This window comes from Rhinatrema bivittatum, chromosome 2 (genome assembly GCF_901001135.1).
Source record: "Rhinatrema bivittatum chromosome 2, aRhiBiv1.1, whole genome shotgun sequence".
Classification (NCBI taxonomy): domain Eukaryota; kingdom Metazoa; phylum Chordata; class Amphibia; order Gymnophiona; family Rhinatrematidae; genus Rhinatrema; species Rhinatrema bivittatum.
In genome coordinates this window covers 278,758,818-278,781,717 of record NC_042616.1, presented here as the reverse complement: position 1 = coordinate 278,781,717, position 22,900 = coordinate 278,758,818, and the positions used below count along the sequence as shown (strand labels likewise).

The window sequence follows — 22,900 nt, the reverse complement described above, 5'->3', positions numbered from 1 at the left end:
ACTCGGAGTCTGCACTAGCTCCAATTAATTCAGAATGCCAGAGCAAAACTGCTAATCACATTACACCTTTTTTGTGCATAAACGTCACTGGCTACCTATGCCATACGAGGCCAAATTTAAAACTCCTTCTCCGATCTTCAAAACCCTTTTAGGAATCAGGGCAGATTACGTGATGAACATGCTTTATGCCCCGTCATGAGCTTTAAGGTCCTCCCAAGGAGCATCCCTAATGGTAGCTTTGCCAGAAGCAATCAAGCAATCCAACACCCACGAGCAAACCTTCTTGGGAGCAGCTTCCACTCTCTGGAATGCCTACCTCAAGACTACTTCTACTTCAGGAAGAAGGTGAAAGCTTGGCTCTTTTGCCAGGCTGTTAATAGGTGATGTGACCGCTCAGCTAGTTGTATGCATCTTGACTGAGATCAACTGAATACTTCCCAAATTGTATATGTAAATTATTCATCACACATCCTAACAATTGACCATTGCTTGCTCACTTTAGTTATTATAAACACCATTGTTCTACTCTTCTGTCTATTTATATGTTCGATCTTCATTTGTCCTCTCTGCTTGTTTGTTCATTGCTGCTGTATATCCTGCATATTAATGTGTAAGGCTGATGTACAAACGCGCACCGTGCTGACATTGTACGATCATTATCTTATCATCTTAATCTAATCTGTTTTACCTATGTCCAGTTTAATTTGCTATATACTGCTTTAGGTGAATCTCTTCAAAAGAGTAACCAATAAATCATAATAAATAAATAAATAATGAGTAAATAAATAAATTTAGATTTAGAAGTCAGACTGATATTCCGCAGCTTCCTATCAGATAATAGTCTAGTGCGGATTATACCAGGACAGTCATAAAACATTCGAGTATTATCAGCATGCAACAGCATAAATAGGACATGTGAAGGGGGTTTATTCAATTTTCTCAAGATAAGTGGTGCCTCTGAGTTGTGATTATTTTATTTCCCCAAACTGGCAAACAACTTTTGATTGCAAGTTTTTCTAAGCCCCAGTGCGACTGATTGAGCTCACTGTAGACATACTCTGGTTAAAAGGTAAAACAAATGCTGGGCCAAGTCACATCTCCGTTTGGCTGAGATCTTGTGACAGTTTATACTTCCTTTTCATAAACTATGGGTGCAGTTGCAGTATTCTTCATGTCAGATGGCAAGTGCATTTTGCAGTTTGCAAGGAATGGGATATGACTTCGAGCATGCACTGTGTTTTCAGAAAGGGAAGAGGGTCTTGGAAGGGGGTGCACATGGTAGATTTACCCTATGGCGTGCCTCTCTAGCAGTCGCTGCACTGGCATGGACAGCTTTCCCAAGAAGCGCTTGATGATAGGGCGGCTCTTCGCAAACTTGTCCTTCACTTCTATTTCCAGCACATCCGTAGGAAGGGAAACAAAGCTGAACAGCTGTCAAGAGACAAGAAGAAGATACTCAAACTGAGCGAGAGTCGGTGACTGAGTAATTCCAAAGCTACAATACTGCCCATTGCATAACACTCCTGCAACTGGAGAGGTTACAAGGAAAACGAGAGATTGAAAGTATATTTAAAACTGCCCTTTTTCCAGTTTTTGAACCTTATATCCATCCTAGTAGGGCCATAGAGAAGGTGGGGCGAGATGGGCTGTTACCCCAGGGGCTTTTCTGAGAATATTGGGGCAGGGGCATGCCAGATAGGGGGAAATGTTCCCTATAATTCCTAATTTCTTAAACCAAAGTTGTAATGTAATTTTTTTGTACAAACTCATGGGTGGCAATTTTCAAAAGCCAGTTACCTGGCTCAGGGCCTTATTTACTAAGTTGGTTTTTTTCCCCCTATAGATGCAGAATGGGAAAAAAGCCTTAGTAAATCTGGGCCTAATTCTGCTGTCTAAAAATTGCATTTCCTTCAATACAAATAGGTATGGGGGATCAACAGTGTGTGCATTTTTACCTGCAGAAAAAGTAGGCCGACGAGAGGCAGGATTAGGTCGGAGGAGGCAACTATTCACGGAATTTTATATTTTAGAAATGTTGTACTTTGCTTTTCAGAGAAATATCATCTGTAGAAAAAGTAGGTGGAGACCTCTGTAGATACTTTTTTCCCAGGACAATTTTCAAAAGGGAAGATATTTGCATACTTTCCCCTTTGAGAACTGGTGCAAAGTCTGTAGAGAAAAGTACCTGCAAAGTTTGCAATTACCTGCATAGTTTTGAAAATTGCTTCCATAATGAACTCTCACATTTTTGCAACTTTGGTTTTATTTATCAAGCCCCACTTTATGACTGGGAGCAGCACATTAATATCTTTCCTCAAGTGCATGCTAGTGTGTATTCAGGATGTTTACCCAATATCAGAGCCCTAATCTCAGAGAGGTGTAAAATGGGAGCATATGGCCTTGGTTTGAGATGGCAAAACGACAATTTTATCAACTCTTCACAAAATCAGAACTGATTCAAATGACTTGTCTTTATTGCTTCTAGTTATCCCAAAATATGCCAGAGTGATTGTCAGTGGGATCAAAACATGAAAACAAAGTAAGCAGCTACTATTATTCATGCAATGGAAGAGTATAAACAGACAGTGCCAAACAAAGCCAAGCGCAGTACAAACTGGCACACTACCGGAAAAATTATTTAAAATTCTGTTTTATGCTGAAAAAAGCTTTTGACAGTAAAGGAGTCCTATATGCAACCTGGACCAACAGGAAACACTGACATGAATTTTGCATTATTCTTTTTAGGGGCCGAACAACCAATATTAGACACTACATAAATATAGAATGTCAACCAATCAAAATCAAATTAAGAGTGATCAATCTTAAAAACAATTATTACAAAAAATGTTATTAATATGCCTTTTTCATTTCTTTAGGAAATACAGTGCTCAAAGGAAAAAATCCATTCGGTCTCTATTTTGAATAATAGCTTACACCAATGCCTCCCCCCCCCCCCCCCCATCCTCCTGCCTTCCCCCTTTTACCCCCAACCTGCTGAGGAGCTTGATCAATACCTACAACAAAGGAAAGGAGGGTAGGCCACTCTGTTTGCCTGTGTTAATGTGCCTACGGTTTCTGTATCTAAGCATTTTAACGCAATAAGAAATTGACAGGAAGTTCCATGTAAAACGAATGGAGTCTGTTTTCTGAAATGCACGTGTATCTGCACATAGATGAGGATCCCAAGAAAATACCCATTAGGATCCCCTCAGACACCCCTGACATGCACTGAAAATTTGGTATGGATAGGACACTAAAAACAAAATTTATAGGGGAGAGATTGGAGGGGGGACCACATATGGTTAATAACAATCACTTTATTTTGATCAGCAATATGAAAACAAGTGATTTTGTAACATAAACAACTTTACAATGATGGTTTTTTTAGTGTAATATGTATAGCCATATGTCTTCTGCAAAAATTGAAATCTGTGCCAAACAGCATGCTAGGCTTATCTACCCCCTTTAGATCCCGTTAAAAAATATACTCAAGCCAGGTCGGTTAGGGATTCTCACCCTTTTTTCCTCTGAAGTTTGATTACCCTATCCTACAGAAATATGAATCAACAGACTGGGCGATCTGGTCTGTTAGTGGTTGGGCTGATTTTTTTTCACACATCGGCATTTTACAAGGTAACCTTAAGCTTCGCGAGAATTTTTTCACATCTCTATTTGCTAACCATACAGACCCTGCAGACAACCTAAAGTAACTATGCAGCAAGCTCTCCTTATATCTACATATCTCATAAAGATTTGCCAAAAACCTATAACCACTGAATTTATCCCCGTCTTGAACAATGGAAATTGTGGGCTAGAAATCTTTTAAGTAAATAACTCATCAAGTAATGCTATCCTGTATTAATTGTTATGCACGCTACCTCTTATTGTATATAGGACTATTGCCACGTGAAAGAAACACAGCATATTGAAATGAATAGTTTTGTCAGCTGAACTTGCATATGGCAAAATACTTATGCAATGAGAATTTGCCTGGCATAGACCCTTTTAACTTAAGTGCTATACCTGATCTTAGCCAAAAGGCGATATTTATTAATTGCTGATATTGCTGCAGAGAGTTCAGTGAAGATAGCCAGATAAACTTATTTGGCTAACTTATACCAGATAATCAGTGATGTGGCTGCCCTGCTAAATATACTCAGTTATCTTAAAGTTAGCTGGAGAAGTGTTATCTAGCTAAATAGGACTGCCTCACGGCACAACCAAACTTATCTGGATAAGTTAGCTGGATAATGCTGAAAACGGTGTTATTCAGCTAACGTATCTGGTTAAGTTTGGCCCAAACTGGAGTGTCCACATGTTAACTGGTTAAATTCATCTGGCTTATCACTTAAGCTGGATAAATTTAGGACATTCAGTCCAGCGGGAATTTCAAAGCCTATGGCTTGTCTTAAGTCCCAGATTTAGCCAGACAAACCAATTCAACAGACGCCTCTTAGAGTAGCTGCCCTGTGGCAGACCAGTCCATGAAAGCAATTAATTCTGATTCTCATTGGTAAGTTTTACCATCTGAAACACTACATCTGAAGAGTAGGTAGGGAAAGGGGAATACAAGAACATTTGAACTTCTGTGCTGTTTTTCTTTACGCTTTACTCTCATTCATTAGTATCTCTCTCTTATTCTCTATCCACACCCTGTAACACTAGCCTGCTGGCTAGTTATGAAACGAATAAAGGCTGGCAAACTCTTGAATAAAGTCCTTAGCAGCTAATGACAGTAATAGAAACCTAGACAACTCCAACTTCACTTTTCAAATTTACCGATAAACCAGTTTAACCAAATTTGCTTCATTTTATAATTGCATGTGTAGTCAGGGATGTAGGATTTTATAAGGGATTTTATAAGGGATGTAGGGTTTTACATTAAAAAAAATGAACATTTTTATTAGGCACCTTAATAGATATGACAAAGAATATTACCAGCACTATCTATTGTGGAGTAAGCTCTAGTACTAATGTTAAGTATTAGAGGCTTTATGATGACCTTTTTCCATTCTGTGTCTATGGGAAACAAAAGTTTACTATATCAAGCTTTTTAATTGCCAAGCAAAGTTCTGCTTGCAAATTAGATGAAATGCCTTAGTGTTGTAAACATTGCTTCTAAAGCAATATTGACTCTTTGCAATGCATGCACACATACAATCCCTCACCAATTGGTAGGTAGTCATACATGTGACTCTTGGTGCAAAAGACTGGAAAGCCCCCATCTCAATCCTGGGATTGCTATCTGCATCTTAATATTATTGAGTTGTTAATTAAGGTTGCTAAGGCTGATTAATCTAATGTTAAATCCTTTACATTTCCTTGGTGTATTTTATGTTAGTTTGGCAATGTCTTGGGAAGGGTCAACAGTTTATTTATTGATAAGAACTGGTTCATTTCCTTGTTTTATCTAAATACCTGCTTGACATTTGTTGGGAAATTTTCTTAATTGGGATAACAATCTGTAAATCAAAGAATGTGTATTGGGTGGGTGGGTGGTGGGGGAGACACTGAAAATGAACCTAGCTTTCCTGCTTAAATCAAGCTCACACTGAAAATGAACATACATTTTTTTCTTTTTAAAGAATCTCTCCCAAGCTTGAAGTCACAAATAGGGTCATTCTTTATTGTGCAATGTGCCGGTATCGTGTGCGGTATTATTAAAATCAGGGGAAGGAGAGGCGTGTAGGCGGGATTTGGGCGGAGTTACCTCCCGGCAGCCCTGCGGGAGATAATGTTTTTCACATTATCGCTGGTTGCACCGTGAGAAATAACGCCAACTTTTCCCATGGCGCTATGGGGGCGATAGTGTGCTGTGTGGCCGGCTGCCCACTATTGGACCCACCCCTTTTTTTTTTTTTACCTTGGCTCATCATTCTGCTATAAATATATAAATATAGTAGAATGATGAATCTAGGGGAAACTTTCCAAACAGAGCAATACTTACAAATGCTGTTAACTCTGCAGCCAGATCTCCTTCTGCTCTCCGTACACCCTCAGGATTCATATTATAGGTACAGTATTATTATTATTATTGAGGGATTATTTTGCTTTCTTCACTTGTAAAATGTCGGTGTGTGCAAGTGGAGCACTCAGAAAGACTCTGACCATTATTAATAAGGGCTTAGAATACAAAGGTGTTTAACTACTTCTGATTTGTTAATTCATAGTACAAAATGTGATTATATGTTTGAACTGAACAACACACAAATCAAATTTAAATCAAATAAACCTTTAAAGAATTACAGTGAAATGGAGCAAACAGATGTGTCTTCATCTACATAGAACCAGATGCACTAAGTATTTGTCCCATACATGCAGATTGGGAACATACATCTGTCTCATAATGGTTTATGAGATGGAAAAGTCAAAGTCATTCATTCCCACTGAATTCTGAGCTTCTCATTCTGCTTCCCTGGAAGTGCAACAGAATTCAAATTGCCCAAGACTGAAGTCCTTCTTTGTTGGATTCCTGGAGCTGGTGAAGAAGGTGAGCTCTCAATCTGAGCAGAACAATCTACTCAGCCTTGGCATGTATTTGGGTACATGTGGCATAAGCTGTGTGGGTGTGTGTATGACAAATATTGCTGAATTTCTTTCTTCAGCTGTGAGCATAAATCAGGTATCGTGATGTGAGTCCCCTGCTGATAAATTATCTTTAGCATCCTCAGAGATTACTACAGAGCAGTATTTTACAGTGCACTAATGAGGAAAGCAAAAATATTCTTTTGTATCAGATAGACTGGTAAATTAGAATCACAGGAGTACTTTGCTAAAAGAATGCCTGCTTGCTTCAGTCACCATATGCGAGCTGTGTGCACTGGTTTCTAGTTCCTGTTTACTTCCACCTATATAACTGTGTGCATTAATGAATATTATGGGTTCATCTTGACAAACGGATGTTGGTTCCGGTCATTAGGTGGCAGTATTGTGTATGCTAATAAAGTGCACACTGCCTGTTTATACCTGCATATTGCAGGAGCTCTCTGATTTCAATCTGTACTCTGATCTGTGTAAGTAATATGGGCAGAGGTCAGCTCCTCTTCTCCTCACCCATCTCAAGCAATGACACAACATAAGAAATGCCATGCTGGGTTAGACCAAGGATCATTGAGCCCACCTTCCTGTCTCTAACAGTGGACAGACTGGGTCACATGTACCCAGCAGATTCCCAGTAGTTGATCTGAGGATAAGCGCTGCCTTTCTCAAGTTTACCTGGCTAATAACTGTTTATAAACTTTTCCTTCAGGAACTGGTCCAATCCTCTTTTGAATTCCACTGTGTTAGTCATCTTGTCCACATCCTCTAGCAAAATATTTCATGGCTTGATTGTGTGCTGTGTGAAAAAATACTTCCTACCATTTGTTTTAAATCTGCCAGTTGCTAGTTTCATGGAGTGTCCCCTAGTCCTATTGTTGTTTGAATGGATAAATAACTGTTCCCTATTTACCCATTCTACTTAAATCATGAATTTATTCAGTTTAATTATATCCCTCTCAGTCTTCTCTTTTCCAAGCTAAAGATCCTTAATCTCTTTAATCTTGCTCCATAAAGGATTGTTTCCATTCTCTTTATCATTTTTGTTGCCTTTCTCTGTACCTTTTCTATGTCCATCATGTCTTTTTTGAGATGGGGGCGACCAGAACTGCACACGATACTCAAGGTGCAGTCACACCAGGGATCTATACAAGGGCATTATGATTTTCTTAATTTGTTTTCTATTCCTTTCCAAATAAATCCTAACATTATATTTGCCTTTTTGACCACTGCCGCACACTGAGTTGAAGATCTCAAGGTATTGTCCAAAGGAGTCAAAGTCCTTTTCCTGGGAGGTGACTCCTAACACAGAACCCAGCACTGTGTACTTGTAGTTGGAATTATTTTTCCCTGTGTGCACTACTTTGTATTTGTCCACATTAAATTGCGTCTGCCATTTAGAAGCCTAGTCTCCTAGTCTCACAAGTTCCTTGTGCCATTTTTCTCAATCTGCTGTTGTTTTAACAACTCAAAAAAATGATGTCATCTGCAAATCTGATCACCTCACTCATTATTCCTTTCAGCAGATCATTTATGAATCTAATAAATAGCACAGATCCCAATACAGACCCTGGGGCACTCCAACTAATGACCTTTCTCCATTTGGAAAACTGAACATTTAGTCCTGCCCTCTGATTCCTGTCTTTTATCCATTTACCAATCCACAACAGGGCACGGCCTCCACCCCCATGACCTCCTAATTTCCTGAGGAGTGTCTCATGAGGGACTTTGTCAAATGCCTCCTGAAAATCCAAATGCACTGAATCAACTGGCTCGCCTTGGTCTGCGGCCTTATTTACACCCTCCAAAAAAGCTATTAAATTGGTAAGGCAAGACTTCCCTTTGCAAAAAGCCACATTGACTCTCACCCATTAAACCATATCTATTTATGTGCTCAATAATTTTGTTTTTAAAACTAGGTGCAACCATTTTGCCCATCACGGACGTCAGGCTCATCACTGGTCTATAGTTTCCTGAATCACCTCTGGAGCCCTTTTTAAAAATTGCCATCACACTGGCTACCATCCAGTCTTCTGATACCATGGCTGTTTTAAATGATAGGCTGCAAATCATTAGAAACATGTCTGCAATTTAATTTCTGAGTTCCATCAGAACTCTGGGGTGAATACCATCCAATCCTGGTGATTTGTTATTATTCTTTAGCCGTCAATCTGAGTTATTATTACATCCTCCAATTTCACAGTGATTCCATCCTGCAAAGGTTTAGGAAAATTCCCCTATTTAAAAACCCCCATAACTATCTTGCAGTTCTTTGTTCTCACCTTCAGAGCTGTCACTTCCTCATTGCACCCCAGCTACTGTACAGTAACCAACAAGCAGTTTAAGCAACTCTCATTGGTACAAATTAAATCTCTCCAAAAGTTCAACTGCTATCACTGTTTGAAAGACACAGTAAAACACCTCCAAAAATCAACTGCATTTGTCTTCATCAGAGAGGGGGAATAAGGCTGTTGTTTGCTTTATTTATATTCTATAGCTAGATACCACATAATGTTCTCTCTCATTTTCTGAAACTTGGAATTTATGTTGTACCAAAGAATTCAATGTAATGCTACCTAGTTTTTCTTTTCAATGCCCGTCAATGCTTTGGATAAAACTATGATCTAGGATGCCCTCAAGACTACAATCTTACAGCACCATGTGTATAGAAAAGTGTTCTTATTGCGGTGGTATATCATGAGGACAATGCTCAGAGGGATCCAAGATTTATTTAAAAAAGAAACAGTTTTCACATTTTTAAATTTGTGTAGGGCTAAATTTTTTTATTTCTTAATATTTCTTTCCTTACCCCTTTTAATGTTTCTTTTAATTTTCATTGTATTCTGCTCTCTCTCTCTTTCTCACATACTACTGCTTCTCTCCTGCCTGTCTCTACTCCTCCTCCCTCTCCTACTTATCACCCTCTCCTGGTTCCTCCTGACATTCTCTCTCCTAATCTTTCTTTCCTGAGTCTCTCCTCTTTTCCCCCCTCCCCCCGTCACTCCACCTTCTGAACGTTCAAATATCTTTCACCTCGGTTCCCCCAACTATCCGTGTCCTTCCCTCCCATCATGTATTGGCACTCCCCCATCGTGTCTCCACTCCAGCCTTTCCTTACATGCATTTTCTCTACTGTTATCCCCTCAGCTGCTGTTGCTGATTCTTCCTGCCGTCAGTGCAGCATCCACTGCTGATCAGTCCTGCTGCTGCACTGCTCTATTCAGTAAGCCGGGGCTGAGCAGTGCCGACAACATATTCGTATGAAACCAAAATATTGATTGGTGCTGCTCAACCCTGATGTGTTAAACAGAACTGAGTGACTGGGCTGTGGCAGCAGCAGGGAGGCTTGGCAGGGGTGTGGGATGAGTGTGGCGGTGACAGCAGGATAGTGGGGAGAAGGGGGTGGTGACAGCTGCAGAAGGTGGCTGGAACTGCTTCTTCAAGTGGGCAATTTTCTTTATTCCCGTCGGTGCTTGTAGACCCACTGGGTAGTTCGCATCCATGGGCCTGCAAGTCAATTTTCAACTCCCATTGAGTTTCCCTTTAAAAATCACGTGGCAGGCTGGTGTCACGGGAATCCTTAACTTCGCCTACTTTGCAGGTGGAAAAAGAAGGGGTAATGAATACACTGGGGTTTCAAAATGAAATTCCTGCACATACATTACTCTGCCCTCCCTAATCTTGACTTGCCCTTTTTTCACACACTGGGGGGAAGGGGGTAGAAATTTCAAAAGGTTTTTTCCCCCATATAACCATGAAAATCCCTTTGAAAATAGCCCCCTAAAGTTTTTAAATAAGCGTTGCACAGGATAACAGAATGGTCCAGTTCTGTATCTTGTAATAGCCTCTTTATTCCCTGTCTCACATGTCACCTGGTTAATAATTCTGTTGTTAGGTCAGGATCACTCCTAAAGGCACACAGTCTGACTTGGTATCCTCACGCATTGCTGAACTACCCTATGACGAGGTTAATTAAAAGAAAATAGAACAGAATGAATGAGTCTTGAGCATTGCTCTCCTGCTCTAGGGAGGACGGGAAATAATCTGCGACTGCAGCCGAGTTCAGTTTCAGGAGTCACAATTTATCTGTGTCTTTGAACCTTGGTGACTCTGTCTGAACTGAATCCGTACAATTTTATTTAGTTTCGATCATGCCCATGGAAGAACTGAATGAATATAAGCCACGGAAAAAGGGAAGATTTTGAGAGTCAGAATAGGCCTTTCGAGATTCATATTCAAAAGTCATTTAGATACGGAAAATGTAACTTATTCAGCCACTTATCCGGCTACAATTTGGTCAGATACAAAAGGGATATGTCTGGGGGCTTTCCAGGGAGGGGCAAAGATATCCAGCTAACCGAGCCAAATATTGGGTATATATAGCACTGTAGCCTCTCAATGGCAGTGCAGACACACTGGGTCTGGGTCATGACAGGATGCTGCTGCAATCTGGGCAACATCGACAATCCATTTTAAGGTACGGGGTGGGGTGGGGGATGGGATAGCCCTGGAGAAACAAATATTTTTTCAAAAAGCCAGGAACTGGGAGTGGGAGTTTGGGGGAAGGGATGCAATCACCACCAGCTCCTGGGCCCTCTTATCTTTTTTAAAATTAAGATGTGGCTGCTTGGGGAGGGGGTGCCAGGTTGTTAGGAGCTCTCATTGAAGGGAGGAGGAGGGGGTACGGTTTGGGCCTATAGGCCCACGATCAATTCTTTTTTTTTTTAACAGTACTCGCCAGTTAACTTATGTTTTTTTGACTATAGCCTAATATGTGTAAACTTATCCGGCTAATTGTAGCTGAGTAACTTTATACATAACCGAGCATATTCAAAAGAATATCCGGTTATGTTTAAAGTTATCCGGCTACCGTTAGCTGGATAATTTTAATCAGGGATAATCAGGGACACATTGTTGATCCCCCTGAATATCCAGGACAAGTTATCCGGCTTACCTTAGCTGAATAACTTGTCCACTGAGTATTGGCCTCTTTATTGCTTGTGTGTAAATACCTACTGTAGCACCTTACCATACCTCTCTTTTCCAGACGGGGTTGACGGTGTTACATATGATCTTAGATCTCTTCTCTTGTCCGTGGTGAGGCAAGGCTGGGAAAATAGTGTGCTTTCCAGGCTGGATGGATATCTTCAGGTAGGGGTCCGGATTGAAGAACATTCCTTTCTTCAGCCCTAGAGCCTGGAAGTCTAAAAAGATCGGAACATGCAAGTTAGCAACTCTATCATACGCTCAGCTGCACAGACAAAAGAAATGGTGACATCTGAACAAAGAGAGAGAGAGAGCACAGCGAGAAGAGGCAACCCATCTCATCAAAAAGGCCGAGATACTGTGCCACCTCGCTTATCTCTTCCTGGAAAATGAACGGGTGATACACCAGCACTTTGAATTAGATTCTGAACTCAAACAAGAATCTACCATTTAGTGATAAGCAGATAAGGTATGAATCTTTTTATTTTTTTTGTTTGGCACAGTAGTTTCCATTTGCTCCTTTGGGCTTCCTGCTCAGTTGGCGTCAGGTCTGAGACCCAATGCTGGGAGCCCTTCATTTGCAACTACCTGGGGATCTTTTCCTCCTATTTAATATCCACCCCAACTCAATTAGCACAATCATTATAATGACAGTGCTGGTCTGGGGGCCATGCAACAGGGTTCCTCTCAGAACCCTGCAATCCTGGGCTCCAAATCTGGCCACTAGGTGTCAGAGTTTCACAATGACTAGGATTCTCTTTCCCTTAGAGATTGTGAATGTTGCCTATGCAGCATCTCTAGTCTCTGGCTGGGCCAGGGAGTGGAAAACCCGACCTGGGAATTGAACTCAGGTTTTCTGCATGGTAGTCTGAATCTGAGTAAAGGAATGTTAACTTCGAAAGCTAGTCAAGAATGCTATTATTAGTCTAATAAAAAGAGATAATGTCTTATACTGTTTTGTTTGTTAACCTCTATATCCATACAAATATTTTGATATGGGGTAAGCAACTCCAATCCTGGAGTGCCACCAACAGTCTGTTTTTCAGGATATTCACAATGAATATGCATGAGGTATATTGGCATGTACTATCTGCACTCTGTGCAAATCTATCTCATGCATATTCATTAAGGATTTCCTGAAGACCAGACCTGTTTGTGGCATTCCAGAACCACTATTGGCTTGCTTGTATATATACCACTTTTACAAACTTATTTGTGAAGCAGTATACAAGCAATCACAACAAATCAAATCATTACCTACCCAATACTGATCATATGGAAAGTGAACTGATGAATGATGCCTAGTACATATTGAATGGAGAACTAAAGATATTATATTTATTTATGGCCACGAGTATCTCTTACAGCAGGAGTTCCCAAACCTGCCCACTTGACCTCGCAACCAGATGGGTTTTCAGGGATACCCACAATGAGGTCTGTATGCAGTAGTCTAACAATTGAGAAAATTATCCAGGCTAGGTTAGCAGCAGAACTTACCTGGATAATTGTTTCACGGAGTATTCCTAGCTAAAGTTATCTGAATAATTTTAGGGCAATTATTTATCCAACTGGACTTACCTTGCTAACTTTGCCAGGGAGCGCTGTGAATATTAGCGCTTCCTGGACAAGGTGAAACCGCAGCTCGGGAATAACTCCCAGTGCTGCTTCTTTTTATCTGAGTAGATTCTGTCCTGGCGGTGCCTTGTCCTGGACGCAATTTAGCTAGGGAGCAGAAGGAAATATTCAAATCTTGTGTTTTGTATTGCTAACGATGAAAGTTAGTAGGACAAATCCTTTGAATAGCAACCTCCATGAATATACATGAGGTAAATTATGTATGTGTGTGATGTGTGTGTGTGTGTGTGTGTGTGTGTACACACACTGCATCTTCAATGTATGCAAATATAGCTCATCAGTATTCATCAAGGATATACTGAAAAACCGACTGGCCATGGGGTCAATGGGACAGGTTTGGGAGCCACTGTTTTAGAGTCTTGTCAATCAAGGATTTTACAAGCGGTGTTGACATGGTTGTCGTCACTGTGCAGGGGGGGGGGGGGGGGGCGATTTTCAAAGTGACATTCCCTGGGTAAAATGGTGCTTTAGCTATGGAAATGGGCTGTTGTAAACTTGCAGACCTGATATGTGGCTAAACTGACATATGGATGTCCCGTACATGCACTTGAGTTTTCTTGGACGAAGTGGAGGCATTCCTGGGAGGGGGATTTGCACTTAAATGCATACTTTTCCATTTTTTCAAAAGCACGTGCATCAATTTCCCCTAAAACATTTCCTGTGCACAGTCAGGCCGATCCAGTACAGTGAGCTCAGCCGAGCACACTGTTTAACCCGCGGTTGGACGTGGGTTTTGGACACGCGTCCACAAACTCTTATTCCATAAGGGGATTAGCGCGTCCAAAATGCGCATCCACCCCCTCCCCATGAAACTAATAGCACTCATCACATGCAAATGCATGTTGAGGCTATTAGTTATTCTCATTCAATCAAAAAAAAAAGTGCACCGGACCCGCATATTTTTACCCTCAGAAATTAATGCCTGCCCAGAACAGGGGTTAATTTCTGAGCGGCCCAAAACGTTGTCCAGAAAAGCAGAAAATATTGCTTTTCTGTACTTCTTCCGACATAATACCATGGCGATATTAAGTCGGAGGAACAAAAAGGACAGAAAGTAAAAAAAAAAATTTTTTTAAAGTGTGCCGGCAGTCAGGTTAGGAAAAGGGATGCTTGTAAAACTGAGCGTCTGTTTTCCTAACCTGCTGATAGCCGCACTTTCCTGGGAGCGCTAGGGGCGCACAATTGTCCCTGGCGCTTCCTTGGTAGCGTGACCCCTCGTTTAAATATTCAATTCCATGCCCAGGAGAGGTGGCTCAACATTGAGCACACGTCTTCTGCACCGCTTTATTAGATCGGCCTGAATAGCAAGTATAATTGTATTTGGGCAAACTTTGATGGGAGAATTTTTCAAAGCCAACCTATGTGTGAAAAACTGGTGTAATTCATGCACTTATTTGCCATCAGATTTATGTGGGCAGTGACAAACTGACCCCTTTGACCATGCCAGTATTGCTTATCGTATCGCAGCAGAAGATCTGGCTGGATGTTTTTGAGCTGAGAGAACAACTAATTTTTGCCACCATGACAGTATTTGGTCCTGATCCCTGAATTCTGTGAAACTGTTCATTTTCCCCAAAACAAATGGAAGTACCTGTTTCACTACTATATTTAGTATTATGTCCATGTTCCTGTGTACAGAGGGTGTCAGCTGGCACAGGGGCTGTCAGAAATCAACACATCGCTCATTGTAACTTTAGTTAATCAAATAAATTGTCTACTATTCATAAACAAGGTCTGAAGCAGGAGACCTGGAAAGGCAATCTGATTTCTCTACCATAAAAATGCAATGAATTAAACAGAAAACGTCTTTAGTGCCATATAATATTTTAAGGGAAAATTAGTCTGGCAAAAGTGAAGACACATTTTTCAGAACTATGTTACTTGCTAACTAGCTCCAAGTTTTTGCATCAAGTGGCTATTAATTACCAATTTATGAAAGCACACCCTAATTACTTATTAGTACTGATTTGGCTTTTACATTAATAAGTTTCCTCTTGCTTCAGATTTTAATTTAGGAACTCTGGGAAGGATTAAAAGACGACCTTGTCTTTTATCATCGCTTCAAAGAAAATCTAGCTACAATACAGCACACTTAATCTGTCACCGTGTAAGCCATATTTTCAGCATGGTCCAATCAACTGAAAACAGCTTACTGTGTGCTAAATCAGACATTCCTCAGTGGGCCCATAATGCTGCTGTACAGTGTTGCATAGTACACGATCTTTCCAAGATGAAACTAACTATCTAGTTACATTCCTTTGTCTTTCTGAGGTTCATGTTTGTAGACTAAAACCATCATTGAAGGCTTGGTTTAGTTATTATTTTCTTTTGGTAAATGCCAATTTTTTTTTATAACATTATTTATTTGAGAGGGGGACCTAAGATGGTGATGGTACCATATCTGCTGTTGTGTCACATGAGAGCATGCCATTGTTTGCCATGTTCAATCATGGTTATGCAGAAGGAGAAGACCCGAACCTACCCTCCGAGTTCGGTGGAATCCCCTCAGCAAAGTCAGGCAATGCTGGATGGCTCCATGTCACTGTCTGTGGGAGGATTTGCTCCAGAAAGGAGCATAGCACTGGCAAGGCTGCCCCATCTGATCACAAGGCGTTGCTGAGCCTGGAGCATCATGAATCACCACTCTGCCCAGGAAATCAGCTTAGCACTGGTTCAGCTGTAGCTGCTACAGATGCAGAGGCTGTGGCTGCTAGGGATGTGCAGGGAAAAAACTATTTTTGTTTTTCAGTTCATTTTCTTGAGGTTTTTTTCCCCCCACAAATTTTGGTTCATGCAAAGTTTGATTCATTTCATGTATGTAAAAAAAAAAAAAAAGAATCAAATATTTAAAAAAAACAAATAAACCCCAAAATGGCCAAAAAATGAAAATGTGTCCTACCATTCATTCCTCCCACCTACCCCGTCTGATGGGGATCCGCCAGTGAGGCCTAGGCACAGGCTGAAGCCTCAACTTTACGTAGGCCGTGGCTGTGGTAGGTCTCCAAACCTCAGCCTCGGCCTACTCAAGGCTGACGCCTAGGCTAGAACCCAGACCCAAGCCCGATGCCATGGTCTGGCCCAGAGGCTGGGTTTCGAAGCCGGGGCCTCAGCCTAGTATGGATCCCGGACCCATGCCCAACACCGCAATCCGGCTCGGAGGCCGGGTCAAAATGTCTGAGCCTTGGCCTAAGCCTGAGCTCAGACCCAGAACAGATGCTGTGAACGACATGTGGGCCTTGACCTAGGGTCAGGCCCAGGCCCATAGCATAGGCTTCACAGCTCTTCGAGCGACGTCCTCGTCCTCTTTCTTTCTTCTGACACCCAGTTAACTCCGGGGCATTCACCCCAGTGGAGTGGGCTATTTTGATGTACAGTATTGCCGTACATTGGTGCAAGTCAAAATGGTATTTTTCACTGGGATGAATGCACTAGAGTTAGTTAACTCCAGCAAGACCCCAGAAGAAAGAACCTGGCTTCTGGGCTGGGTCACAGCATCGGGCCTAGGTCCAGGCTCCAGCCTAGCCTGAGGCCCAGGTATCAGGACCCAGCCTCTGGGCCAGGCTCTGGCATTGTGCCTGGGTCCATGCTGAGGCCCCGTTGTTGGGACCCAGCCTCCAGGCCAGGCCCAAGTATCAGGCTTGGGTTTGCACCAAGGACCCGGCATTGGGACCTGGGCCCAAGCTTCAGGCAGCATCAAACCTGGGTCCAGGCTCCGCGGAAACCTGACAGATTGGGTGAGTTTGTTTGTGGGGGTGGGGGGGGGACACGGGACAGTTGGACGAGGCCCCAGCATCACGCTAGAGCCTAGGCTGTGGCCCCTGCTTTGGGCCTCAGCCTATTTCCAAGGTGAGGCCCTGGCCTCAGGCCTAGGCCTAGGCCAAATCTGTTTCCAGACATCACGAATGAAAGAACTCAGCCTTATTCATCTTGTTTTGCCCATTTGTTTTAAACAAATGCACATCCCAAGTGGCTGCAGCAATTCTCAGAGGAGGGATGGACACAGTGAGAAATTCTCTCCCTGGTGAGATTAGATTATTGAATTTGTGAAAGGGTTGGTGAGTCAGCGTCAATTACACCCAGGGAATCTAGGGGCTACCTAAACAGAGTTTGTGGATCAAGGCCTAGGCAAGAGGAATATGGGGTTAGTTAAGCCAGCTGTAGTGACTTTGGACTCGCTCATATGTCCATGGAACAGTCTTTGTCATCTAGAGCAGATATAGCTTTGAGAGGTTTTTCACTGCTTCAAATCCAAAGTTAATTCTCATGGAGGATCTCAGCTGAATCATAGTGAGAGGCTGGGTCAGAAGGGACAGCAAATAATTGCCTTGAAGACTGGGAATGCAGATCTGATTAGAGATAAATGATGGACTGCAAGATGGAAATTTTAGAAAATCAGAATCAACCTTTAAATCTATCAATTCTTAAATTTTCTTAAGTCTCCCTTGATTTCACCATTGGATATGGTTAAGCGTTACCTTTGGAAAGTCATGCCACCTATCTCTCAAGCATTCTTCATTCCAGCATGGGGGCAATCAACATCTAATAGAAGCGTTAGTGATATTGCTGCTGATAGGCTGAATCTGACTGGTTTTCTGGGGAACTCACAAGCATCAGAAGCACCTAAGGTTACACTTCTGGTTACTTTTGCCCTTGAGTTGGATTGTAATTGGATTTTGAGACTTTACTTCAAATTTAAAAGTGTGCTACTGTGGGGACATAAAATATCAGTATTTCCTGATTTTTCTAAAGCTGTGCAGTTAGTGTATAGTCTTTCTAGCTAAGTATATGTATATGTATAAGTATATGTATGCCGATGACATCCAGTTCATCATCCCAATTTCCAACACACTAGAAGAGGCACTCTCCACCACAGCAAACCACCTAACATCAATTAGAAACATGCTAAACCAACTAAAACTGTGCCTAAACATGAATAAAACAGAATGCATCCTCATAGGAAGAAATGTATCAGAACAAACTATCAATACACACTCCCTTATAATCGACAACATTAACATCCCGATAAAAAATGATACAAAAAACCTCGGCATATGGATTGACAAAGATCTCAAATTAAAAAAGAACATCGCAACCAAAACCAAAGAAAGATTCTACAAACTGCACGTCCTAAAACATCTAAAACCTCTTCTCCACCATCAGGAATTCCAAACAGTACTGCAATCACTGATTTTCAACAGCCTTGACTACTGCAACTCGCTCCTGTTAGGTCTTCCCAAATCTACCCTAAAACCACTCCAACTGCTGCAAAATGCCGCAGCCAGAGTCCTAACTGGCAAAAAAAAAATCGGAACACATCACCCCTATCTTAAAAAATCTTCATTGGCTCCCAATCGAACAGAGAATCGAATTCAAAACCCTTACTATAGTGCACAATGCCTTATACAAAACGGAGAACACCACACTCAAAAACATGATCCATCAACACAAACCTCAGCGATACACCAGAACTACCAGCAAATTACTCTTGGACATACCCTCACTTCCATTGGCGAAGCTCACGAGCACGAGAAACAGAGCCTTCTCAATTGCAGGTCCAATCATATGGAACTCCTTACCACAATACCTAAGCTCAATAATCGACAGCAAATCCTTCAAAAAAGAACTGAAAACCTGGTTATTTAGCCAAACATTCAAAGATGGCGTGGGCTAAACATCATAACCCTTCTACCAGCAACTCCCATACAGGATGAACACACTAAGAGCTCCTAATGCCCTCCCCCCCCCATCACCGCTCTTCTCCTCTCGATCTCCTAACATGCCACCTGTATAATGCAGCGATCCATTTCTCCCGCCTTCCGATCCTCCCATACCCCACCTCCCCACCCCATCCCCTTCTTACCCCCCCCCCGTCCTACCACCTTATCTCTCATATTGCTTTGCTCTAGTCCTGTTTTTTTTCTAGAAACCCGTTTCCCAGTTCTTGTTGCCGTTAAAGTTTAGTTAATCACAACGTGACTTTGTTCAAGTGTTTAAGATTTGTTCTATGGTATTCTCCTAACAGTTTTGATGTAATCTCTGCCACTTTATGTTCCATGTCCTGTTCAATGTAATAATTTGTTTTACTGTAAACCGGGGTGAAGGCTAACTGCTAAACCTCGGTATATAAAAGCTCTGAAATAAATAAATAAATAAATAAAGTGTCAATAAGCTGTCACCCTGAGGGCAAGCATCTTTCTTCAGTTTTCTGGAAAATAATTGCATTACCAAAAAAGAAGAACCAGAACAATTTCCACGAAATAAGTAATATATAAAAAAAGGAAATGTTGTATCAGATCAAACTTATATTGTAATGCCACTTCCCAAAGAATTTTCTTTTTAAACTTGCTTTTTAAATATATATGGCCGCATCATCAAGCCTGACAGCGTGATCTCTGTGTATTCAAAAGGGAGCCGCCCGGACCTCTAATCATCTGTGGCAGTCAGTCTTTTTGTTCTCCCTTACTCTTTTTTTCTCTTCTTTTCAATTTTTCAATTTTTAAATAGTGTTTTATATTACAGTCTTTTTTCAAGGGTAATGCAAAAAAAGCTCAACATACGGCCGAAGTTTCGTAGCACCAGCTGCTTCATCAGGAGCTAGATGTACAGTCACAGTGTTCATTCAAATTGTACATATTCTCTGTTAAATGTATCCCTCATAGCTGGACGGAGAGCCGTCTCAAAACATCTCTAATCAAGAGGAACAGGAGGAACAGAGTCTCTTCGGGAAGTGGCATTACAATATAAGTTTGATCTGATACAACATTTCCTTTTTTTATATATAAATAATTGCATTAGACATGTAGGGACCGTCTAGGTCACCACTTTCCAGGTGTCCCCAGCTTAAGTCCTAGGCTTGGTTCTTAGGTAAGAAGTAGGAGTGTGCAGACATCCCTTGTAGGCACCTCCTGTGAGGATGGTCAGCAGGTGGCATAAAAGCAGGCAAAGCACGAGAAGCTGTGTGCTTTTCTGTAGTTTTGAGTTTGAGTTTTGGAGAAGCGGGAGAGTTTGCATGTTTCCCCATTTTTAGGCCTGGTACCAGAAGAAGAGGAATATTTCTGACGAGTACCCGTCAGTCTGGCAGGGAATGTCTCTGGGAGTGGAAGAAGAGTTTTTTGGAAAGTTTTTGTGAAGAGTCTTTGTTTTGTGTAGAGAGGGAAACAGCAATGCATAGATGAGCTGTATGAATACAGGAAGATTGCTGATTTCAAAGGAACCTCCGGTCGGTCGTTTCATTAGCTGTGTTAGCAGGAGTGCAAGCTCTAGAAGTGACATCTGCGTGAAAGTCCGCATGTTTTTGAAGGCGGCAGCTTTGATACTTTTCATGGTTCTTTATTTATAAAAAGAAATTTTATTCCGTAAGAGGATTTTGTTATAGATCCCCTCTCAGTCATTACAGGAAATTGTATATTTCTTCTGTTTGTGTGTTTGCTATAAGTTTATGTTGGCTTAATATCATTTGATTTTATAAAATGTTTGTTAGGGTGGGGGGTGGGCTGCTGTATTTTCCATTTTTTGTTAGGTAATTTTAAATGTGGGATATTGGAGGGGGGAGGGGTAGAGTAATTATAAGTTATATGGGAGGTGGGGGTTTGAATCAGTTTAATTTTTTTGTATGGCTTTTTTGAATAAGAAATTAATATATTTCAATTAATGTTTTGCATATTATTTAAGGTTATCACTTTTAGGGATAGATTAATAAAATGTTTATTTTTATGTAAAGCGTTAAAAAGAATCTATATATACACGTTCCCTGATCTTTGTTTTTTTATTTTATGCAATTAAAACAAAAAAGGCAAGCAGCCTGTTTTAAAGTCAACTCCTAATATATAAATCAGTAACCCTTAAAAACAGCGTACACTGGACACCAGCGCACTTACCTGAAACATGGTCGACCTCTCCCAAAGTAGCCGACGCTGCTGCATTTTGATTAACTATTTCTTCAGGGGTCTATATTCCTCTACCGCTGCAATTCCACAGCACATTCAGAGAGCTTCTGGGAATTGCAGCGGCATAGGAAGATGGACCTCTGAAGAGGCAGTTAATCGAAACGCGTCCAGCATCGGTTACTTTGGGAGAGGTAGGACCATGTTCAAAGTAAGTGCTCTGGTCTCCCTTGCAATTCAAAGAACAGAACAGGAAACCAAAATGCAGCAAAAGTGCTTTCATTTGCTTTCGATGTGTACAGCTGTGCAGCTCTTAAGCTTGTAACAGGTGTGAAGAGGAAGTGGGAATCCAGGGCGGCACCAGTCATCACGCTCAAAGACAAGGTTATGGCAGTATCTTCACTGGATCGCCCTCGGAAAAACTCTATAATAAGGGCACGAACCTGCGATTCTCTTCCTGGAAACAGACTTGTTTGCTGTGATAGTACTGATGCAGCATTGACATTTCTCCAGTCCCAGCTTCTAAACCTGTTAAGCTTTACCAGTAAGAGCGGGGACCCGTACCTGACAGAGAAAAGCTGATCAACCTCCGACTTCCTTGTCCCTGGGCCGTTTCTTCATTGTTGATGTTCTTGAAAATCTACAAGAAGCAGGAAGAGAGAAGGATGTTAAGCCCTTCCAAAACTGCTTAATGGCTCTCATTCCTGAAGCTACAGTCAGTAGCAATCAATTACAGGCCTGCATTTAGACAACTTCAGTATTGATCAAAACAAGCTTTTATTAGGCTGATGCTTTTACCAGAAAAGACTGGGGGAGCTGCCTTATCTGAGAAACAACAGTTTATACGTGAGAAGTCTGTAGTCTTTTAATACTGCAGAAGCGTCAATATGAACTGCACATCTATATCCACTTACAGCTGCAGACAACAGCATAATATTAGTTCAGTACTTAACACAGAAGAATACACAGTCTATTTCTTATTCTCTAGCATACCTGTATTGTCTCTATATCAGAAATAGGTGGGATTTGACCCTTATGTAAAGGGGATAAGGTTCTAATTAGTTCTGGCAATAAGACGTATGAACAAGAAGCCTGCGAGGTCTCAAAAGCTCATGCATACATCTTTTTTTTTTTGGTCTTTTATAAGGTGTTCCCGCCAACAGAGATCCTGGAAATAAGAATGTGTCATAATAAAAGGTGCAATGTGACTGCCCAAAAACCAGCTTTGGTAAGACTGAGGGAATGAGTCCTGCGGCTACAGGGATTATGAAAGATTCACAAATAGAGAACCAAAATGTAAAGGCACCATAAAAATACTGTACGTAAGGCACATGAGGAGCAAAATACTTGTGCAAACTAAATGCCTGAAGAATTACATCCTATTATTACTATTGTGACCATAGTATTCATTTGAGTACTTAAAGCTTCATGATGGCAGTACAGCAAATCACTGGTAAACATTTGCTGCAAGCAGAGAATCTTCCATTTATTTACTCAGTTTAACTCAAAATAGTTAATAGTAATGGTATGGTTATCACATGCACCCCAACTGTACATACTTTGGAAGCTGGGCCCCGTCCATATTCAATCTTTAAAAGGAGCTCAGCCTACCTCCCCCCCTTCCCACACACCCACAAGAAAAAAGGGTAGCTCCTGCACCCCATCCCTGTGGATACCTTTGTCTTCACCACCAGGAGCAAGGTAACCTCTGACCCGCTCCCGGCACCTCCAGTGCTGCTCTGACAGAGGCAGCGTTGAAAGCATAAACTGTGAATGTAAGCTCACGTTTAACCAGCCTACCAAATATGGACCTCTATGTCTAAGGTTGTGGTCCATCATCAGTATATTCCAAATAAGGA

At 41.4% G+C, this 22,900-nt stretch overlaps 1 protein-coding gene across 1 annotated transcript in view; it reads right to left on the bottom strand.

Annotated features, from left to right (window-relative positions):
• HECW1 (HECT, C2 and WW domain containing E3 ubiquitin protein ligase 1) overlaps positions 1-22,900 on the bottom strand; it is a 327,850-nt gene that overhangs the window by 173,881 nt on the left and 131,069 nt on the right. The window contains exons 4-6 of the mRNA XM_029589548.1: positions 21,606-21,681; positions 11,572-11,741; positions 1,289-1,431 (exon numbers count right to left, since the gene is read on the bottom strand). Coding sequence (XP_029445408.1) covers positions 1,289-1,431; positions 11,572-11,741; positions 21,606-21,681 — 389 coding nt within the window. The remainder of the gene's footprint in view (positions 1-1,288; positions 1,432-11,571; positions 11,742-21,605; positions 21,682-22,900) is intronic.